The sequence below is a fragment of the Dendrobates tinctorius genome, unplaced genomic scaffold, assembly GCF_039654945.1.
Source record: "Dendrobates tinctorius isolate UK_male_01 unplaced genomic scaffold, ASM3965494v1 ptg000134l, whole genome shotgun sequence".
Taxonomy (NCBI): domain Eukaryota; kingdom Metazoa; phylum Chordata; class Amphibia; order Anura; family Dendrobatidae; genus Dendrobates; species Dendrobates tinctorius.
The window spans coordinates 23,921,765-23,941,063 of record NW_027361802.1 but is presented as its reverse complement, the minus strand read 5'-3'; the positions used below and the strand labels follow the sequence as shown (position 1 = coordinate 23,941,063).

The following is a 19,299-nucleotide window of genomic DNA, read 5'->3' as shown; positions in this document are numbered from 1 at the left end:
TAGCACAGCATTGCGGAATCCCATAGGATTGCATGGGATGCTGTTTTTTTGCGTTTTTGCGGCAAAATCGCGCATTTAAAATCGCCACGAAAACGCAAAAAACGCTACGTGTGAACACAGCCTGACAGTTAGAGGTTGTAACCGTGGATACCCAAGCGATTGCAATGCCCTGCACATGAGGTAAGCGACGTAGCTAATCAAAATAACTATACTACATTTTCTAATTGGAGGTATTTTATAATATTATTATTACACCTACTACTTATTGGGGTAGGATTTTGGAAATGGGAATACCCCTTTAAGGTTTTTCCAACGTGAACACAGGCCTAGCACCATCTAATACACCAAGTGTAACGCATTCACTTCCTGCTAGACTGATAAGTAAAATGCCTCCAATACAGTTAAATAAATACTTTAAAAAATACACAGAGACAATTGAAATACTTTAGCAAAACTGAATCTGGATTCAAGATAATATTTAAAGGGTATCTAGATTATTACAGGTAAACCATCCATGGTCCAGTATGCATTACACCGTTGGCTCTGCCCCTTATTCAGACATATGCAGTACAGCCTTTGTTGCAAATTTCTGAAGGTTTCTTGGAGGAGCAGCACAGGTAATCTGTGCATAGCAGACGGATATTTAACAGACACACTAAATGGTACAGAGTCACATGTCAGTTTTTCCCTAAATATCTATGACACGTCATAAATAGAGATAAGCGAACCCTAATTAAAAGTGTGCTAGTGTCCAGTGCTAATCGCCGAACATGGACTTCTCCCGGAAGTCCATTGCAACGTTCGGAGTTCGGGGGGAAGATAAAGAGAGAATATTAGAGATCAAAAGTTCGGGTCTCCATTGTTTTCAATAGGGTTCGGGTTCTGGTTCAAGTTCAGGTCCAGTTCTGGTACCAGAACCGAACTTTGGAATAAAGTTTGGGTCAAGTACCAGATCCCAAACTTCCACGGGTCTGCTAATCCCTACTGATAATCCTGTAGTGAAGTACTTTGTAAAATCGTCTATATTTATACGTTTTGTACAGTATATTGTCACAAGAATTACCTCTGTCATACGAATAATATCCTCAGATGGTTTCTTTGAGGTTATTTTGATTCTGTACAAGTCTTTGTACCTCTTAGTCTGTTGACGGTGCTTCCGAATATGTTTCCATGACCACATATGAACACGTGGCTTTACATTAACTTCAAGGATGCCAGTTATAGCATAATTCCACCTATTCCATTGTCAAGAGAGTCATCAGTGTCTTGCAGAAAACGTATTAAAATCAAATAAATGTAAAAAGCGGATACTGAGATGCAGAGATACAAGTATAAAGAAAAAGCATTCATACCACAACCAATCAATGAAAACCCAACCACAAATGCCTGATGCTGATGAGTGACCAGTCTGAATCATAAGTCACATATACAGTGCCTTGCGAACGTATTCGGCCCCCTGGAACTTTTCAGCCTTTTCCCACATATCATTCTTCAAACAAAGATACCAAATGTAAATTTTTGGTGAAGAATCAACAACAAGTGCGACACAATTGTGAAGTTGAATGAAATTTATTGGTTATTTTAAATTTTTGTGGAAATTCAAAAACTGAAAAGTGGGGCGTGCAATATTATTCGGCCCCTTTAACTTAATACTTTGTTGCGCCACCTTTTGTTGCGATTACAGCTGCAAGTCGCTTGGGATATGTCTCTATCAGTTTTGTACCTCGAGAGACTGAAATTCTTGCCCATTCTTCCTTGGCAAACAGCTCAAGCTCAGTGAGGTTTGATGGAGATCGTTTGTGAACAGCAGTTTTCTGCTCTTTCCACAGATTCTCGATTGGATTCAGGTCTGGACTTTGACTTGGCCATTCTAATACTTGGATACGTTTATTTGTGAACCATTCCATTGTAGATTTTGCTTTATTCTTGGGATCACTGTCTTGTTGGAAGACAAATCTTCATCCCAGTCTCAGGTCTTTTGCAGACTCCAACAGGATTTCTTCAAGAATGGTCCTGTATTTGGCTCCATCCATCTTCCTATCATTTTTAACCATCTTCTCTGTCTCTGCTGAAGAAAAGCAGGCCCAAACCATGATGCTGCCACCACCATGTCTGACAGTGGGGATGGTGTGTTCAGGGTGATGGGCTGTGTTGCCTTTACGCCATACATATCGTTTGGCATTGCTGCCAAAAAGTTCGATTTTTGTTTCATCTGACCAGAGCACCTTCTTTCACATGTTTGGTGTGTATCCCAGGTGGCTTGTTGCAAACTTTAAACAACACTTTTTATGGATATCTTTGAGAAATGGCTTTCTTCTTGCCACTCTTCCACAAAAGCCAGATTTGTGCAGTGTACGACTGATTGTTATCCTATGGACAGACTGTCCCACCTCAGCTGTAGATCTCTGCAGTTCATCTAGAGTGATTATGGGCCTCCTGGCTGCATCTCTGATCAGTCTTCTCCTTGTCTGAGATGAAATTTTAGAGGGACGGCCGGGTCTTGGTAGATTTGCAGTGGTATGATACACCTTCCATTTCGATATGATCGCTTGCACAGTGCTCCTTGGGATGTTTAAAGTTTTGGAAATCATTTTATATCCAAATCTGGCTTTAAAATTCTTCACAACAGTATCACGGACCTGCCTGTTGTGTTCCTTGGTCTTCATGATGCTCTCTGTGCTTCAAACAGAACCCTGAGACTATCACAGAGCAGGTGCATTTATACGGAGACTTGATTACACACAGGTGGATTATATTTATCATCATTAGTCATTTAGGACAACATTGGATCATTCAGAGATCCACAATGAACTTCTGGAGTGAGTTTGCTGCACTGAAAGTAAAGGGGCCTAATAATATTGCACGCCCCACTTTTCAGTTTATGCATTTCCACAAAAATTTTAAATAACCAATAAATTTCGTTCAACTTCACAATTGTGTCGCACTTGTTGTTGATTCTTCACCAAAAATTTACATTTGGTATCTTTATGTTTGAAGCATGATATATGGGAAAAGGTTGAAAAGTTCCAGGGGGCCGATTACTTTCGCAAGGCACTGTATATTATACATACACTGCTGCCATTATGGAGAGTGTGTATATGTCTACAGTTAGGTTCATATATATTTGGACAGAGACAACATTTTTCTAATTTTGGTTCTAGACATTACCACAATGAATTTTAAACAAAACAATTCAGATGCAGTTGAAGTTCAGACTTTCAGCTTTCATTTGAGGGTATCCACATTAAAATTGGACGAAGGGTTTAGGAGTTTCAGCTCCTTAACATGTGACACCCTGTTTTTAAAAGGGACCAAAAGTAATAGGACAGATTAAATAATTGTAAATAAAATGTTCATTTCTAGTACTTGGTTGAAAACCCTTTGTTGGCAATGACTGCCTGAAGTCTTGAACATCACCAGACGCTGTGTTTCCTCCTTTTTGATGCTCTGCCAGGTCTTCACTGCGGTGGTTTTCAGTTGCTGTTGGTTTGTGGGCCTTTCTGTCTGAAGTTTAGTCTTTAACAAGTGAAATGCATGCTCAATTGGGTTGAGATCAGGTGACTGACTTGGCCATTCAAGAATATTCCACTTCTTTGCTTTAATAAACTCCTGGGTTGCTTTGGCTTTATGTTTTGGATCATTGTCCATCTGTAGTATGAAACGACGACCAATCAGTTTGGCTGCATTTGGCTGGATCTGAGCACACAGTATGGCTCTGAATACCTCAGAATTCATTCGGCTGCTTCTGTCCTGTGTCACATCATCAATAAACACTAGTGACCCAGTGCCACTGGCAGCCATGCATGCCCAAGCAATCACACTGCCTCTGCCATGTTTTACAGATGATGTGGTATGCTTTGGATCATGAGCTGTACCACACCTTCGCCATACTTTTCTCCTTTCCATCATTCTGGTAGAGGTTGATCTTGGTTTCATCTGTCCAAAGAATGTTCTTCCAGAACTGTGCTGGCTTTTTTAGATGTTTTTTTTAGCAAAGTCCAGTCTAGCCTTTTTATTCTTGATGCTTATGAGTGGCTTGCACCGTGCAGTGAACCCTCTGTGTTTACTTTCATGCAGTCTTCTCTTTATGGTAGATTTGGATATTGATACGCCTACCTCCTGGAGAGTGTTGCTCACTTGGTTGGCTGATGGGAAGGGGTTTCTCTTCACCATGGAGATTATTCTGCGATCATCCACCACTGTTGTCTTCCGTGGGCGCCCAGGTCTTTTTGCATTGATGAGTTCACCAGTGTTTTCTTTCTTTCTCAGGATGTACCAAACTGTAGATTTTGCCACTCCTAATGTTGTAGCACTTTCTCGGATGGGCTTTTTCTGTTTTTGCAGCTTAAAGATGGCTTGTTTCACCTGCATGGAGAGCTCCTTTGACCGCATGTTTCCTTCACAGCAAAACCTTCCAAATGCAAGCACCACACCTCAAATCAACTCCAGGCCTTTTATCTGCTTAATTGAGAATGACATAACGAAGGGATTGCCCACACCTGTCCATGAAATAGCCTTGGAGTCAATTGTCCAATTACTTTTGGTCCCTTTAAAAACAGGGTGGCACATGTTAAGGAGCTGAAACTCCTAAACCCTTCATCCAGTTTTAATGTGGATACCCTCAAATGAAAGCTGAAAGCCTGAACTTCAACTGCATCTGAATTGTTTTGTTTAAAATTCATTGTGGTAATGTCTAGAACCAAAATTAGAAAAATGTTGTCTCTGTCCAAATATACTGTATATGGACCTAACTGTACAAGCCACAATCACGTGATCAATCATTGGACTACAAACTTGGTTTCCCAACGTCTGTCAGCTTTCCAAACCATTGGCATGAGATTGCAATCCATTACAAAGCACAAGCAACAAATTAAAATGTAAATGCGGCTAACCACTGCCTGATATGTGGGCAGCGCATTGTTTTGTGGCCATAGAAAGCCATTTACATTGCAGAAACACTGCATGCATCACTTCCCGCAGGCTGTCACACGTACCTTATACTATGATTGATGCAGCAATGCTTTGCCAATTTTTGTTTTTATAATAAAATATATACTATATATGTAGGTAATAAAACATAACTGTATGGACCTGAATTGGCCACAAAACCAATATATATATAGAGAATTACAGATATTACCATATCTGTACATACAATATGATGTAAAAAACAACAAAGATAACTGAGGGAAGCAATGACGTTTAGTTGGCATAGAATACTATACAAATATAAAGTTACCAAAGCTGACAACAGTACATTTCTAACGGCCACGATGTACTGATTTATATCAATATTTTTTCTAAGAGTCTTTTATACAATATTTTCTTTAAGCATGAACCATATATCACAGCATTACATATCGAAATTTCCTATTTCACAACCATCATCTTATTTAGCGATGGGCAATCGTGCTCGGATAAGTGTGATCACAGCATGCTTGTGTGCTAACCGAGTGCCTTCAGTGTGTTCGAAAAATATGTTCCAGTCCCTACTCCTATATGTCTCGTGGCTATTCGATAGCTGCCACACATGCAGGAGCTTTCTGTAAAGCAATCCCTGAATGCGATGCGGCTGTTGAACAGCCACGAGACATGCAGCCGCGGGACTCAAACTCAAACTTATTTTTCGAGTATGCTGAAGACACTGGGATAGCACCACAGCATGCTCACATTACACTTTATCCGAGCATGATCGGTCATCACAAATCATATTCTCTCACAATGAGAGTGATCAGGTAATAAGATTAATACATTGCAATAGCGGCTCTTTTAACTTACCATTCCCTAGCATTATTGTGAACACCAACATCAGGACGGAATTTTCTATATGGGAGGTTCCTGGACATCAAGTCTAAAGACTCAAGAAGCTCCATAACACTATGGTACTGAAAACACGAAAAATTAAAAAAGCAAGTTGATCATCACGGATCATTGAAACGTTCAACACATGTCTGATATAGATAGTTATTTCTAGAACAAATATTATCTCCACTATTTAAAACTCTGTCATGTAATATCAAAATCAATCTATTCATCCAAAGAAAATAAATAATACAATGCTAAAGTCACAAAGGGAAATATTTGGGCGACGATCTTGCTACTAACTAAAAATGTTACAAATGGTAGAAAACCTTACTTCACACATGTTAAGCATTACAAGCCATAGCTGCTGATTGATAAACTAAAGATGTTGGTCTCTATTTTTTTTTTCATTGACGGCCTATCTTTTCACTGGGCCATTAACATGTGATCTGTGGGGGTTGCGAAAACCCAGAACCCCTGCCAGTCAGCTGTTACCAGCCTCGTTTGGAAGTTCTTGGGTCCTTCCAGAACACAGCTGCTCTGTCAAAACTATAGTGGCCCGGGCAGAGTACTGCACATCCAACCCTATATCTGCAGCACTTGGCCACGGAAACTATAAAAATTATAGAGCCGAGAACAGACGACAGTAACCGGTGAACCCCAAGGATCAGGTATTGATGGTTTATTGGAACAATAGGCCCTCAATAAAAAAAGTAGAGGAAAAAATCTATAGCATATTCATGAATTATTATGAAGGATGGGACATATAAAAAGATACATACTTTATGTACAAGAATAGTATGAGTCTATTCAGGTCAATAGGGATGCCAAAGTGGTTGTCTTGGACTAAAGTACTGATGACCTATCAAGTTGAGGGTCTGATACTCGGCATCCTCACGTTCAATTATTAACTAGGTCCTACTGTCCCCAACCATACCCAGTGTAGGATGCTGGAACATCACAGCTAAGTACGCTGCGTAGAGGCTATTCTTGAGTATCTATTTATACAATTGGCTTGTAATGTCTTCATTTCCTGTTCTATCCAGATGTCACCGTATCCCAGAATTCCAAGCGGAGGAAGTTCACTGACCGCCATAATAAGACACCCAAGTGATGGGTGTCTCAATATGGAAACTGTTGCTAGTACCAACCTATTGCGCGGTACCACCAGCAGAACACCGTCGCATCACACACTCACGCAGCCTCTTGCGCGGTACCACAGGCGCAGTGAATCATTCGGCTGATCCCGGCAGCAGATACGCGACGTGTCTACAGGCAGAGGAAGCCAGTTACATTAAAGGGGCTTACCCAAGAACGAATGTTCGTTTTAAAAATTGTCTGTGTCTGACCGTGTACGGAGCATACCACATCTCCTGGGCAGGGGATGAAGCAAAAGACAATACTGACATTACAGCAGGGGATCACAGGGGATTCATTTTGTGAGGAAAAATATTTCACTGACTGTTTTTAAACAATGTTTTACCTCACAAAATGTATCCTCTGCGATCTCCTGCTGTAATGTCAGTATTGTCTTTTGCTTCCTCCCCTGCCCAGGAGCTGTGGTATGTTCTGTACACGGTCAGACACAGGGGTGAGAGAGACAGAGCACAGGGGGGAGACAGCTCAAACGGGACAGCACACGAGGAGAGAACACAGCAAAGGAAGGCGAAAGACAGCAGACAAGGGGGATAAAGTCAGCACATGGTGAAAGAGAGAGTGGATAGGTGGGTGAGCACATGGGGGAGGGGGAGAGAGATTCTCAACGATGCAAAGCCTGCCCCCATCGTGACATTACGCCCTCTCAATGCGATAGCATCGGGCCTCCATCTAGTTGTACATACGCAGTTCCTAAAGTCATTAGAAGGCGATACCGCAATGGGTATGCCAGGAATCACCACCGCTGATATAAAACTGGACACCGATCCAATATCTTAGCTTAGAGGTCCTTGGAGTCTAGAAGTCGTGCATTCACAAATATCCTAGACTTTCTCTTTAGAATATTTACCTCTGCACCAAATACAGCAATTAGAAATAATTTACTATGCATGAGCTTCCTCTATAGATGATGGATTTAAGACGTTCATCATGGCTGCCTTTGCTGAGACACACAAATTAGTTTGTGTGAGTGAATGTAATTTCTTTTTTAAACCTATCCAGTTGATGAAAACTACATTATTAGGGCTCCTGTCATTCATAATTCACATCTACCCAAATATATGATCTCAATGTGTATTCAAAATGAATAAAACTGACGTTATGTGACAATCAAGCTAGCCTGGAACAATATAGACCGCAGGCGACCGCAGGGTGTGTATGGCAGATAACAGAGCCGTGGTGCAATACCACGCCCTTCATTCATGCAAAGTAAGCAGACGTGGCTTGAGAATGGGGTAGTGCCTGTCATGTGCTACCACTACTGATTGATTACCTGTGGTTTATTAAATTCCATGGCTATATCCTGAAGGTTAACTGCCAAATCTATTTTGGGGGAAGAAAAGTCAAAATCTGCACGTGGATTCATACGGAGCTTTGCTCTTCCTGAAATTGGACGGAACACTGAAAGAAAATGAAACAAAATGAAATGGTAGCATTTTGTAGGCTTGAAAGCAAAAAAAAGTCAAAATTCCAGCTTGTGTTTCTATGATGACAAGTAATTTAATGCTCGTGTGTGAAAATCTGTGATTCTGTGTGTGACAAGCAACCATTAAGGTCAATACTACTTTTAGAACAGGCATCATGACTGGGGTGCTCATAGAAAACTTGGGACCCCACAAGAAAGCATTCCGCAAAAAATAAAAATCCCCAAAACTCATTTTTCACCAGAGTCACAAAGGGCATACCTATCAACCTCTAAAGACAGGGAGTGGGACATGAATTGAGACACACACAATAAAATGCCCATATTGACTGTTCCCACTCACTACGATACCACTTTCCAAGCCCCCATACAGTATAATGCCCATCTATCAAGCATGATATCTCCAAACTACCCCCCCATCCACAAACAGTATGATATCTTTGCTCCCATAGTACTCCCTACAACACAGAATGATGCCAGTGTCACTAATATATATATATGATGCCTTGACAGTGCTCCCACTCCCAAACATATTATGATGCTCCCAGTGCCCTCCAACTTTTTATGATGCCCCCAAGTTGCCCACAACACAGTATGAAACCCCACAATTCCCTCCAAGTTCGATGCCCCAGTGCCCTCCAACTCACTATGGTGACCCCACAGTGCCTGCAACACAGTATGATACCCCAACACAGTATGATACCATTACAATCCTACCAAATCAGTATGATGCATCCACAGTACCCCCTAACTATGATGCCCCTGTAGTGTCCCTCAGTTACCCCAGATGTAACCCCTAAACAGTATGATGCCCTTGTAGTGCCCCTCAGTTCAGTATCATGCTATCACACCGCACCCAATATAGTTTGATGACCTTCAATGCCCATAACACAGAATCATGTCCCCATAGTTCCCCCAACATAGTGTCATGCCCCACACCCACACACATTATGAGGCCTCACAGTACCCCCCCAACACATTCCTGACTAACAAATATAAGCTAAAAAAAAACAAAGCAAACAAACAAAAAATAATAAAAACCTACAACTATTCACCTAGCCTTGTTCCCCGGTGAGCTTCTTTAGTTTGTGCCTCAGGGCAGCAGGTGCAATCTAGTGATGTCATCGCGCACGCTGCGCCAAGACTTAGACATGCTGACGGCTCCCATTGTGTTCAATTGTATCCACTTCCTGAAGATGCAGATACAGTTGAAATTGAGACACCGGGCTGGGGAGATGAACAGTGAAATTGTTTTGAGATTTTAGAAAACATTTACGTGGAAAAGTGATTTTGTGGATTCTCAGATTTTTAAAAATGCTGCTTGTGATCTGATCAATGACTCTATTCTGCATAAAATAATTCTGGAGCAGACGTTCTTATGGAGGGCTAACATCACGTTATGCTCTCCGCTGAGCCTTCCGTTGGGAGGTTCTGAATGAGTAGCCAAATAAAGGCTAAAGTATTAAAACGTTGGACAATTTTTGGGAAAGTTCATGGGTTACCATGAGCTCTGTCATGTGTAGTTCCTCTGTTATTCTTACTAAAAATGATAAAGAAATTGGCGTTTGAGAGTTATTGGTTGGGGGGGGGGTTCCTATGCTCTCACACTGTCCTGTCGGGCCCTTGTCAAGGAGAACGGTAACACCCAACCAGCTGTAAATGTACTCATTCATCTCTAGGAGGAACGGCACACCACGTTTCTTTTTGCATTGATGATTAGTGATGAGCTCAAACGTTCATTACTCGAGTTAGCCAAGGGTGCTCGGGTATGTACAGAGTATCGTGGGTGCGCAAGTGACATGTTCGCGTCCCCGCTCTTGCATATTTTGTTAGACAGCCTCAGAACATGCCGAGATTGCCAGTGTATGTCAGGCAATCCCCATATGTTTTTTGGTTCTCGAAAAGCAGTAAAACATGCGGACGCGGGGGCACGAACATGTCACTTGCGCACCCACGATGCTCTCTGCATACCGGAGCACCCTTGGCAAACTTGAGTAACGAGAACTTGCGCTCATCGCGAATGAGAATATTATGGAGAATGAGTGCATAGATAGAAAACCCTGTTAACCATGCAAAAATATTTCTTATATATAAACAAAATATTGGAATAGCAGGCAATAAGCGATTACATTCCTGTTCGTTAATTTTAAAACAATAAATATAATATAGAACTGGATTTTACAAAATTGCCACAAACGGTCCCCTCCCTTCAACCTAGCAACCAATCTAGGACCAGCTTTCATTTTTCCAAAGCAGATTTCTAAAAAATATAAGAGCTATCTTATTATTATGGGCAGCACTGAACATTTTAGATGTTTTTATGCACAAGTAAAAAGTCCACATGATTTAAGTTTATGCTATACATACCAAAATCATAACCTTCGGGGATGACATTGTGAGCGGCCACGCCATACTTCAAAACACCCTAAGAAGTAATGTACAGTAATATTTAGCATTCTCACCCTACTGAAAGTTACGTAAGAATTAATCGCCATTCTAAACACTTATGGCATATCCACAGCAAGGGCATACTGCAATATTCAGAACTTCCATTCATATGAACAGACAGTTTCATTCCAAATAGCTGGAAAGACATATTACCCGGTCATTTCTACTATATAATAAATTCAGAAAAATAAAAAAACTCCAAAAATATTGTGGAATTGCGTTTTTCTTTCGCAATTTTGCCCCACTTGCCATTTTTTCCCTCTTTATAATACATCACATAATAAAATGCATAATTCGTCACACGAACAAGCCCCCATATGGCTAGGACAAAGAAAAAAAATCAAAAAGTGAAGGTTCTTGCAAAATGGGAGGAAAAAATTAAAATGCAAAAAACTGGAGTAAGATTTGCGGTGAGGTGCACGGAGGCGCTCACCACTTTTAAGACGTTCCTAATTTGTTAATAGGCATTTGCCACTTAATGAATCAGGAGTCTCTTACTTCGACTCGCCCCCCCAACAAGATTGGCGTGAACAAGGCCATTCTTGATGAATCGGGGTCATTATGTTTGAAAAAGATTCATGTAAAAGGGACCAAAATATCACTTAAATTGTATCGATTGCATGGATTTAAAACAAAAAGGTGTACTACTATTACTAAGAGTTACAATATTAATATTTTCTAATTTAAAAAGTATGACAACAAAAGGTTGAGGAACAGGCCATTGTCCTATGTCATCTTAACAGTCATGTTTTGTAAGTAGATGTAGGGGTAAAATACCTGTAATGTATTACAAATATAACTTGTTAATATTGTATATTTAGGACACTGATAGATAACACTAATGACAACAAAGTACATTAGTATACCGTATCTCTTCTGTATCCATTCAGTATTGAAACTTTTAAATGATAGCTGTCAGCAGGTTTCTTCTATGTAAACTGAGAGCTGCATGATGTATGTAGGGGCAGAGACCCCAATTCCAGTGATGTGTCACTTACTGGACCACTTGGTGATAGAATCTCTATTCTCTCTGCTGTAGATGTGGCAATGGTCATAATTCTGAGCTGTGTATATGGCCACCCCACACTCTGACTGGCAGCTTCCTCTGTACACTGTCAGCAAGCTGCCAATCAGTGGTGGGGACGAGGTTACACAGATAATCTGGACAGGACTGCATGTGAGATTTAGCTCTCTAGTAAGAATCTCCTGCTGATAAAACACAGATTGTATTGGAATTACAACACATAGCCTAGTAAAGTGACATCCCTGGAATCAGGCTCTCTACATTATGGTGCTCTCGGATTACATAATAAAACCTGCTGATTGATTCTCTTCCAGGGTTTAGGAACTACATAAAAACTAAAGCTGGCCATACACTTTAAACTTACATTGGCCGAACAAGCTGAATTTTGCTGGCCCAGCGGTTTATTTAAATGGGTTATCTGGTCAAAACATTTAACTCTGCATTCACTCTGTGTGACTACAGACTTATGAATCCCCCCAGCGCACACACTGTGTGCTGCAGAGATTCACCGGTTTCACACCTGACACCAGAGGGTATGTATGAGCTAGACATACCCCCGGCCAGTGGGCACGGCCTCGCTCCTTTTACTTGTATACACATACGGGAGTATGTACAATACAAACGATGCCAGTGGTCTCTGACAGTGGATTACTCCGCTCTCCCCATTAAAAAAAAATTATGCAAGCTCAGTCATTTTAAGTGCTCGTTGACGGCAAATATGCACTATAACAATTTCATACTGAAACTAATGTTACAAAATGCATTCCAGTAAAGAAACTGTAATAATGGATAACAGTAAGGAAATTGCATCAATAGATGATTGCAGCAATGGTACAAGCAGATTGTGTTTCTTTTTTCTCTTTTTAAAAAGTAGAGAAATTATAGTTACGGTATATACAGTTCTTGAGACAGTGCAAGAAAACCCTTGCAATATAAAGTTAATATGCAGATAAATACGGGGAGCATACGAGCCCATACCAAAGCTTCATTGTACGATCGGTGGTAATACATCTCAGATTTCACATTCCAGTAGGCAAACAGGTTGTCAAGACGTACAATCTAGAACGAGAAAGAGAGCCAATATGATCTAAATAACAGAATAAAAATGCAAACACCAGGACTTTAAGTTAATAAAATGCAAGTTTTACTGAAACTTTAATCACAAAAATGTCTATCAGGCTATGTGTCCACGTAGCGTTTAAAACCGGACACTAAAACCAGACTCCTTCCCAGAAAAACATGGATTTTTGTGAGAACTCACCGTAAAATCCTTTTCTCCGAGACGCTCATTGGGGGACACAGGTACTGTGGGGACACAGGTACTGTGGGTGTATGCTACTGCCACCTGGAGGTTGATACTAAGTGAACAAAAAAGGTTAGCTCCTCCTCCGCCGCATACATCCTCGCCCCGATTGCGGGCGGAAACCAGTTTAGTGCAACAGCAGTAAGTGAACACAAAACAAAATCAGCCTTAACGCAGATAATATTTCTGGAAAGGGACTACCCTAACATCAACAAAAATGCATAATAGTTAAATAAACAAGAGCCAACTGGCTATCAGGGTGGGTGCTGCGTCCCCCAATGAGCGTCTTGGAGAAAAGGATTTTACGGTGAGTTCTCACAAAAATCCATGTTTCTCCTTCGTCTCTTTGGGGGACACAGGTACTGTGGGACGTCCTAAAGCAGTCCCTGGGTGGGAAGTTGACTCACCGATCCAAGCTACATGCACCTCCTGGCTAAAGGTGCGCCACCTCTGCTTGAAGAATCCTTCTACCCAGGCTCGCATCTGACGAAGCCTGCGTATGGACATTGTAACTTTTAATAAATGTGTGCAGGCTGGACCAGGTTGCTGCTTTGCACACCTGCTCCGCCGAAGCCTGGTGCCGAAGCGCCCAAGAGGCGCCCACTGCCCGAGTGTGCTCTGATCCCTGCTGGAACCGGCGCACCCCTAGTGCGGTAGGCTTCCTGAATAGTTAGACGGATCCACCTGGCTATGGTCGATTTCGAGGCTGCGAGTCCCTTCCTGCGCCCCTCGGGTAGCACGAACAGCGTGTCCGTCTGGCGAAAGGGTGCCGTCCGCGACACGTACCTCCTGAGTGCTCTCACCAGGTCCAATGTGTGAAGAACCTTTTCCACACGGTGTACTGGCGCTGGACAAAGCGAGGGCAAGACAATATCCTTATTAATGTGGAATGAGGAAACGACCTTCGGCAGAAAGGGGGGAGCTGGTCTGAGAACCACCTTATGCTTGTAGAAGGTGAGAAACGGTGCTCGGCAGGATAGGGCTGCCAACTCCGAGACTCGCCTAATGGAAGTTATGGCTACAAGGAATACCACCTTCCAGGAAAGGTACGACAAGGAAATGTCTTGAAGATGTTCGAATGGAGCTTCCTGGAGAACACTCAGGACCAGGTTAAGGTCCCAGGCGCCCAGGGGCGCCCTATAGGGAGGTACCAAGTGGGAGACTCCCTGGATGAACGTCCTCACCTGCATATTGGTAGCGATTTTCCGCTAGAAGAGGATGGACAAGGCCGATATCTGTCATCTAAGGGAGCTCAGGGCCAACCCTGGGTCTAAGCCCGACTGGAAAAAGCCAAGATGTTGGGGATAGAAAATGTCAGTGGAGAAAAACCGCGATCTCGACACCAACCAAAGAAGACCTTCCAGGTGTGATGGTAAATTTTCGCCGAGGTAGGCTTCTGGGTGCTAACCATTGTAGCGACCACCTCACGCTCAAACCCCGCCTGGGTCAGAATCCAAAATTCAACGGCCATGCCGTCAAACACTGGGTCCCTGAGTTCGGGTGGAAGATCGGGCCCTGGGCCAGTAGGTCTGGGCGCTCTGGCAGTCGCCATGGGACGTCGGCGAGCAGCTGTACTAGATCTGCATACCATGCACGACAGGGCCAGACTGGGGCCAGCAGAATCGCTGAAACCCCTTCTGTTTTGATCTTCTTGATCACCCTCGGAATTAGTGGCAGCGGGGGGGGAAGTATGGAAGGCGAAACTGGTTCCATGGCAGAACCAACGCATCCACGGCGATCGCTCGTGGGTTCCGAGACCGAGTGACAAACGTGGGCACCTTGGCGTTCACCCTGAAGGCCATCAGATCCACATCCGGTGTTCCCCACCGTTGGCAAATCTGCTGGAAGACCTCGGGGTGCAGAGGCCACTCCCCGGACGCGACACCCTGCCAGCTGAGGAAGTCCGCCGCCTAATTTTCCACGCCCGGTATGTGGACCGCCGAAATTACCGAATGGTTCCTCTCGGCCCAGTGAAGCACGTGTCCCACCTCGTGCATGGTTGCCCTGCTGCGAGTGCCCCCTTGATGATTTACGTAAGCCACCGCCGTGGCATTGTTCGATTGAATCCGGATGGGACGTCCTGCTAGAAGGTGCTGAAAATGTTGCAGCGCCAGCCGGACTGCTCGTATTTCCAACAAGTTGATCGGGAGGCGTGCCTCCTGTTGCGACCAGTGCCCCCGAGTCGTGTGGTGGCGAAAAACTGCTCCCCAGCCGAGGAGGCTTGCGTCAGTTGTGACCACCAGCCACTGGTCTGGGGGGAAAGGTTTCCCCTGAAGGAGGGAGGAACTGATCGTCCACCACTGTAGTGACTGTCTGACCTGAGAGGACAACCGGCACCGACGATCGAGCGTGAACGGGTTCTTGTCCCAAAATGACAAGAGGGCGTGCTGCAGGGGGCGAAGATGAAATTGGGCAAACGGAATCGCTTCCATTGCCGCCACCATCTTCCCTAGTACCCTCATCCCAAACCGAATGGTGTGAGGGACTGGTTGTAGAAGCTTCCAGACTCCTTGCCGGAGCGCTAGAGCCTTGTCCTGAGGGAGAATTACCAACCCTCGGGAGGAGTCAAAAATCATCCCTAAAAAGAAATCCTCTGGGCTGGCACAAGGGATGATTTTTACCTGTTGACCAACCACCCTAAGCGGGAGAGGGTATCTAGCGTGATGCTGACGTTCTCCTCGCATGCCCGAAATGAGGGGCCCTTCACCAAGAAGTCATCTAAGTATGGCAAGACGACTATGCCCCGAGAGTGTAAGATGGCCATGACGACCGCCATTACCTTTGTGAACACTCTGGGATGGTGGCTAGCCCAATGGGCAGTGCTACAAACTGGAAATGTCGGCCATTTAGAAACCTCTGATGCGGAGGAAAAATGGGGACGTATAGGTAAGCATCCTGGACGTCGATAGAGGCCAAGTATTCCCCTTGCTCCATGGCTGATATAACTGAACGATTCCATTCGGAAATGTTTGATCCTGATGAACCTGTTCAGGAGCTTTAGGTCCAGAACCGGCCTGACTGACCCGTCCTTTTTGGGGACCACGAACAGATTGGAATGAAAAAACCCTGAGCCTTCTTGTACTCTGGTACGGGAATAATGACTCCGTTGTGCTGGAGTGACTCGACGGCTCCTAGCAACGCCTTTGCCCGGGCCTCCACTTTGGGAAGCTGGGAAAGAATCGTTTTGGAGAATACCTGACAAACTCTATCTTGTACCCCGAGGACACCAGTTCCGTCACCCATGAGTCGCGTGTTACCATGACCCAGACGTGGCGAAACCGGAGCAGCGGCCTACTACTCTGCTGATGTCGGCTAAAAAGTGCTCCGAGTCATTTAGCTGAGGCTCTCTAGGACCTGGTACCCCTCGACCTTGGCTGGCAAGCACGCATCCTGCCCAACGGGTTGGATCTATATGAGACCTGTCGATCCCTATCCTGGTTGGAGCGAGCTGGAGCGGCGGAACTGGCCGCTGCCGTCCACCCGGGATTGCAAAATGCCCGAAACCATGCCTGAGACTGGCGAAATGGCGGTTTGACCCTCTGTTGTGGAAGGAAACTGCTTTTTCCCCCTGTAGCATCGGAGATGAGCTGGTCTAACTTTTCCCCGAATAGGCGGCCACCTTGATAAGGCAGAGAAGTCAAGGACTTCTTGAAAGTTGAATCGGCCCACAACATCCTTAACCATAGGGCCCTCCTAATGGAAATTGCGTTTGCGGTCACAAGTGCCGCGCAATTGGCCACATTCAAGGAAGCATTGATTAAGTAATCACCAGCCATAGCGATCTGACTCGCGATCTCTGATACCTTCGTAGGCAGGTCCCTATCCTGCAGGGCCTTGTTCAATGATTCTGACCATGACATCATGGCCTTGGCTACCCATGTTGCCGCGAACGAGGGAGAGAGTGCTGATCCTGATGCTTCATATACCGAGCGAGCCAAGCTCTCTATGAGCCCATCAGTGGGGTCCTTAATGGAAGAACCACTAGGTATGGACAACAGGGTTTTACAGGCCAAGCGTGACACTGGTGGATCCACCACTGGGGATTCCGCCCATTTCTTACAGAGCTCCGGGGCAAACGGATATCTTGCTTCGAGCGTCTTCTGGCCCGAGAAACGCCTATCCGGCCGTTCCCTGTGACGCTGCACTATGTCCTCGAACTCTGGGTGAGTGCAAAATACTCTATGCGGTCGCTTACCCCGCTTAAAGGATACCTTATGACCTGAGGTCAGGGAGAAGTCATCCTCAATCCCCAAAGTCTGATTGACAGCTTCGATGAGGCTGTCAACTGTTTCCCGACACCCTGGTGTATCTAGGTCCAGGGGTTCGTCTGCGTCATAATCTGAACGCTGCCCGCTCTCGACTGTTGGTGAAGGAGAGCGAGATGCCGAACTCACGGATACCGAGGCACCGGATGGGCCAGGAGACGCCGTATGGGTTCATTTCCTTTGCGCTTGCCTGGAGTGAGAGTGGCCCCTGCAGGCCGGAGGCTCTTGTGAGGTAGATGACCCCTCCCAGACAGGCGAGCCACTATCTTTTCCCCTAACTGGGGCGTGAAGGGACTCGATCGCCTTTGTGAGCGATGCCATAGACTGTGATAGTGACAGGGCCCATTCCGGAGGATCTGGGCCACTGGGCTCGGTCGGAGTCGCAGGCTTCGCATAATTTGTTGCTCTGCGCCCGCGGAAACATGGCCCGACAGGAGATGCATGCAGCATATAGGAACATGTGTGTCTTCCCCTTCCTAGCCATACTGTCTGCCAGGCTTCAATACTGTCCTGCTGGAGGGTGAGGGGGGAGGAGGGCACCCCCTGATTATACGTAGCGTGGCCTCTAGGGTCGAGGTCGCACTTACCCTGGTCCTGTGTCCCCCATGTGTTCTTGCCACATGCTGCTCCTCTCTGCGATGCACGTACTTTGTCTGTGGTTAGGCCGCCGCGTCCTTTACGGTTGCGGCCTACCCTGGAGTGAAGCCGGGGACTCAATTTACTCGGCGCCCGCCCAGGTCACGGGCCGCCGGAAATGACGTCGCGACGGGAGGGCGGGACTTCCGCCCGCGGCCTAACACCGGCCGAAGCCGCGGGCTGTATTTCTTTAGCGTCCGCCAGCCAAGGGGTGGCGGCGGGCGGGTAGGCCGCCGCATACCAAGGGCGCAGCCGGCGTCGGGACCCGGCGTCAGGCCCACCGCCGGAGGAGGGGGGGAAGAGCCTGTCCTTCAGTGCTGCACATCCTGCCTTTGCAGCTCGCATGACGCTAAGGGATCCAGCCCTCTGGACGCTGCCGCAGGGCCCTCCCAGGTCATCCCATGTATGACGACCTCGCCGATCAGGTAGAGGGAAGGGAGGTGATATCCAGGACGGTGCAGGCACCCTAGCTCCGTCCTCCTTCCAGGGATGAGGAGAGGGACCGTCCGCCGCCTTGCAGCACCGCCGTCTAGCATTGGTGGAGCAGTGGGGGCCGCACGGACTAGTCTTGTGCCTCTGTACAGCCCATGGTTTCAATACCTAGGGGTGTCCAGGGCTAAGTCCGGCATCATGTCCCACGTCGCGGGAGAGGATACGTGGAGGGACACTCACACGTGCTCGCCCGTTGATGGTTTGGGGAAATCGGACCCTTTCAATAGGATCCGTTGCCCCTGTCTTATCTTCATAGAGAAAAAAAAAAAGTCTGGGGAAAACGGCCCAGATATGTCCCACGGTGCGGGAGAGGGTACGTGGAGGCGATACTCAACACGTGCTTGCCCGTTGATGGTTTGGGGAGATCGGACCCTTTCAATAGGGTCCGTCGCCCCTGTCTCATCTTCATAGCAAAAAAGAGAAGAAAAAAAAAAAGAAAAAGTCTGGAGTAAACCAGACGTGTGTGCCTCCAAAGGACACTAAGCAAAAAAGTGGTTTCCGCCCGCAATCGGGGCGAGGGTGTATGCGGCAGCGCTAACCTTTTTTTGTTCACTTAGTGTCAGCCTCCAGGTTGCAATAGCATACACCCACAGTACCTGTGTCCCCCAATGAGACGAAGGAGAAAGCGCATTTTTTTCCACGCGTTTTCTGCGCGATTTTTTCGCGGTTATTTTCGCGTTTTTGCAGCGATTTTCGCGTGCGGAATTCAAGCACTTTCCAAGCGATTTAAAGCATCGCTTGGAAAGTGATT

General features: G+C 45.4%; 1 protein-coding gene across 1 annotated transcript in view; it reads right to left on the bottom strand.

The window, feature by feature from the left end:
* VPS13A (vacuolar protein sorting 13 homolog A) overlaps positions 1 to 19,299 on the bottom strand; it is a 386,554-nt gene that overhangs the window by 320,459 nt on the left and 46,796 nt on the right. The window contains exons 9-13 of the mRNA XM_073543803.1: positions 12,831 to 12,911; positions 10,748 to 10,805; positions 8,231 to 8,358; positions 5,779 to 5,885; positions 1,064 to 1,235 (exon numbers count right to left, since the gene is read on the bottom strand). Of these exons, the coding sequence (XP_073399904.1) occupies positions 1,064 to 1,235; positions 5,779 to 5,885; positions 8,231 to 8,358; positions 10,748 to 10,805; positions 12,831 to 12,911 (546 nt within the window). The remainder of the gene's footprint in view (positions 1 to 1,063; positions 1,236 to 5,778; positions 5,886 to 8,230; positions 8,359 to 10,747; positions 10,806 to 12,830; positions 12,912 to 19,299) is intronic.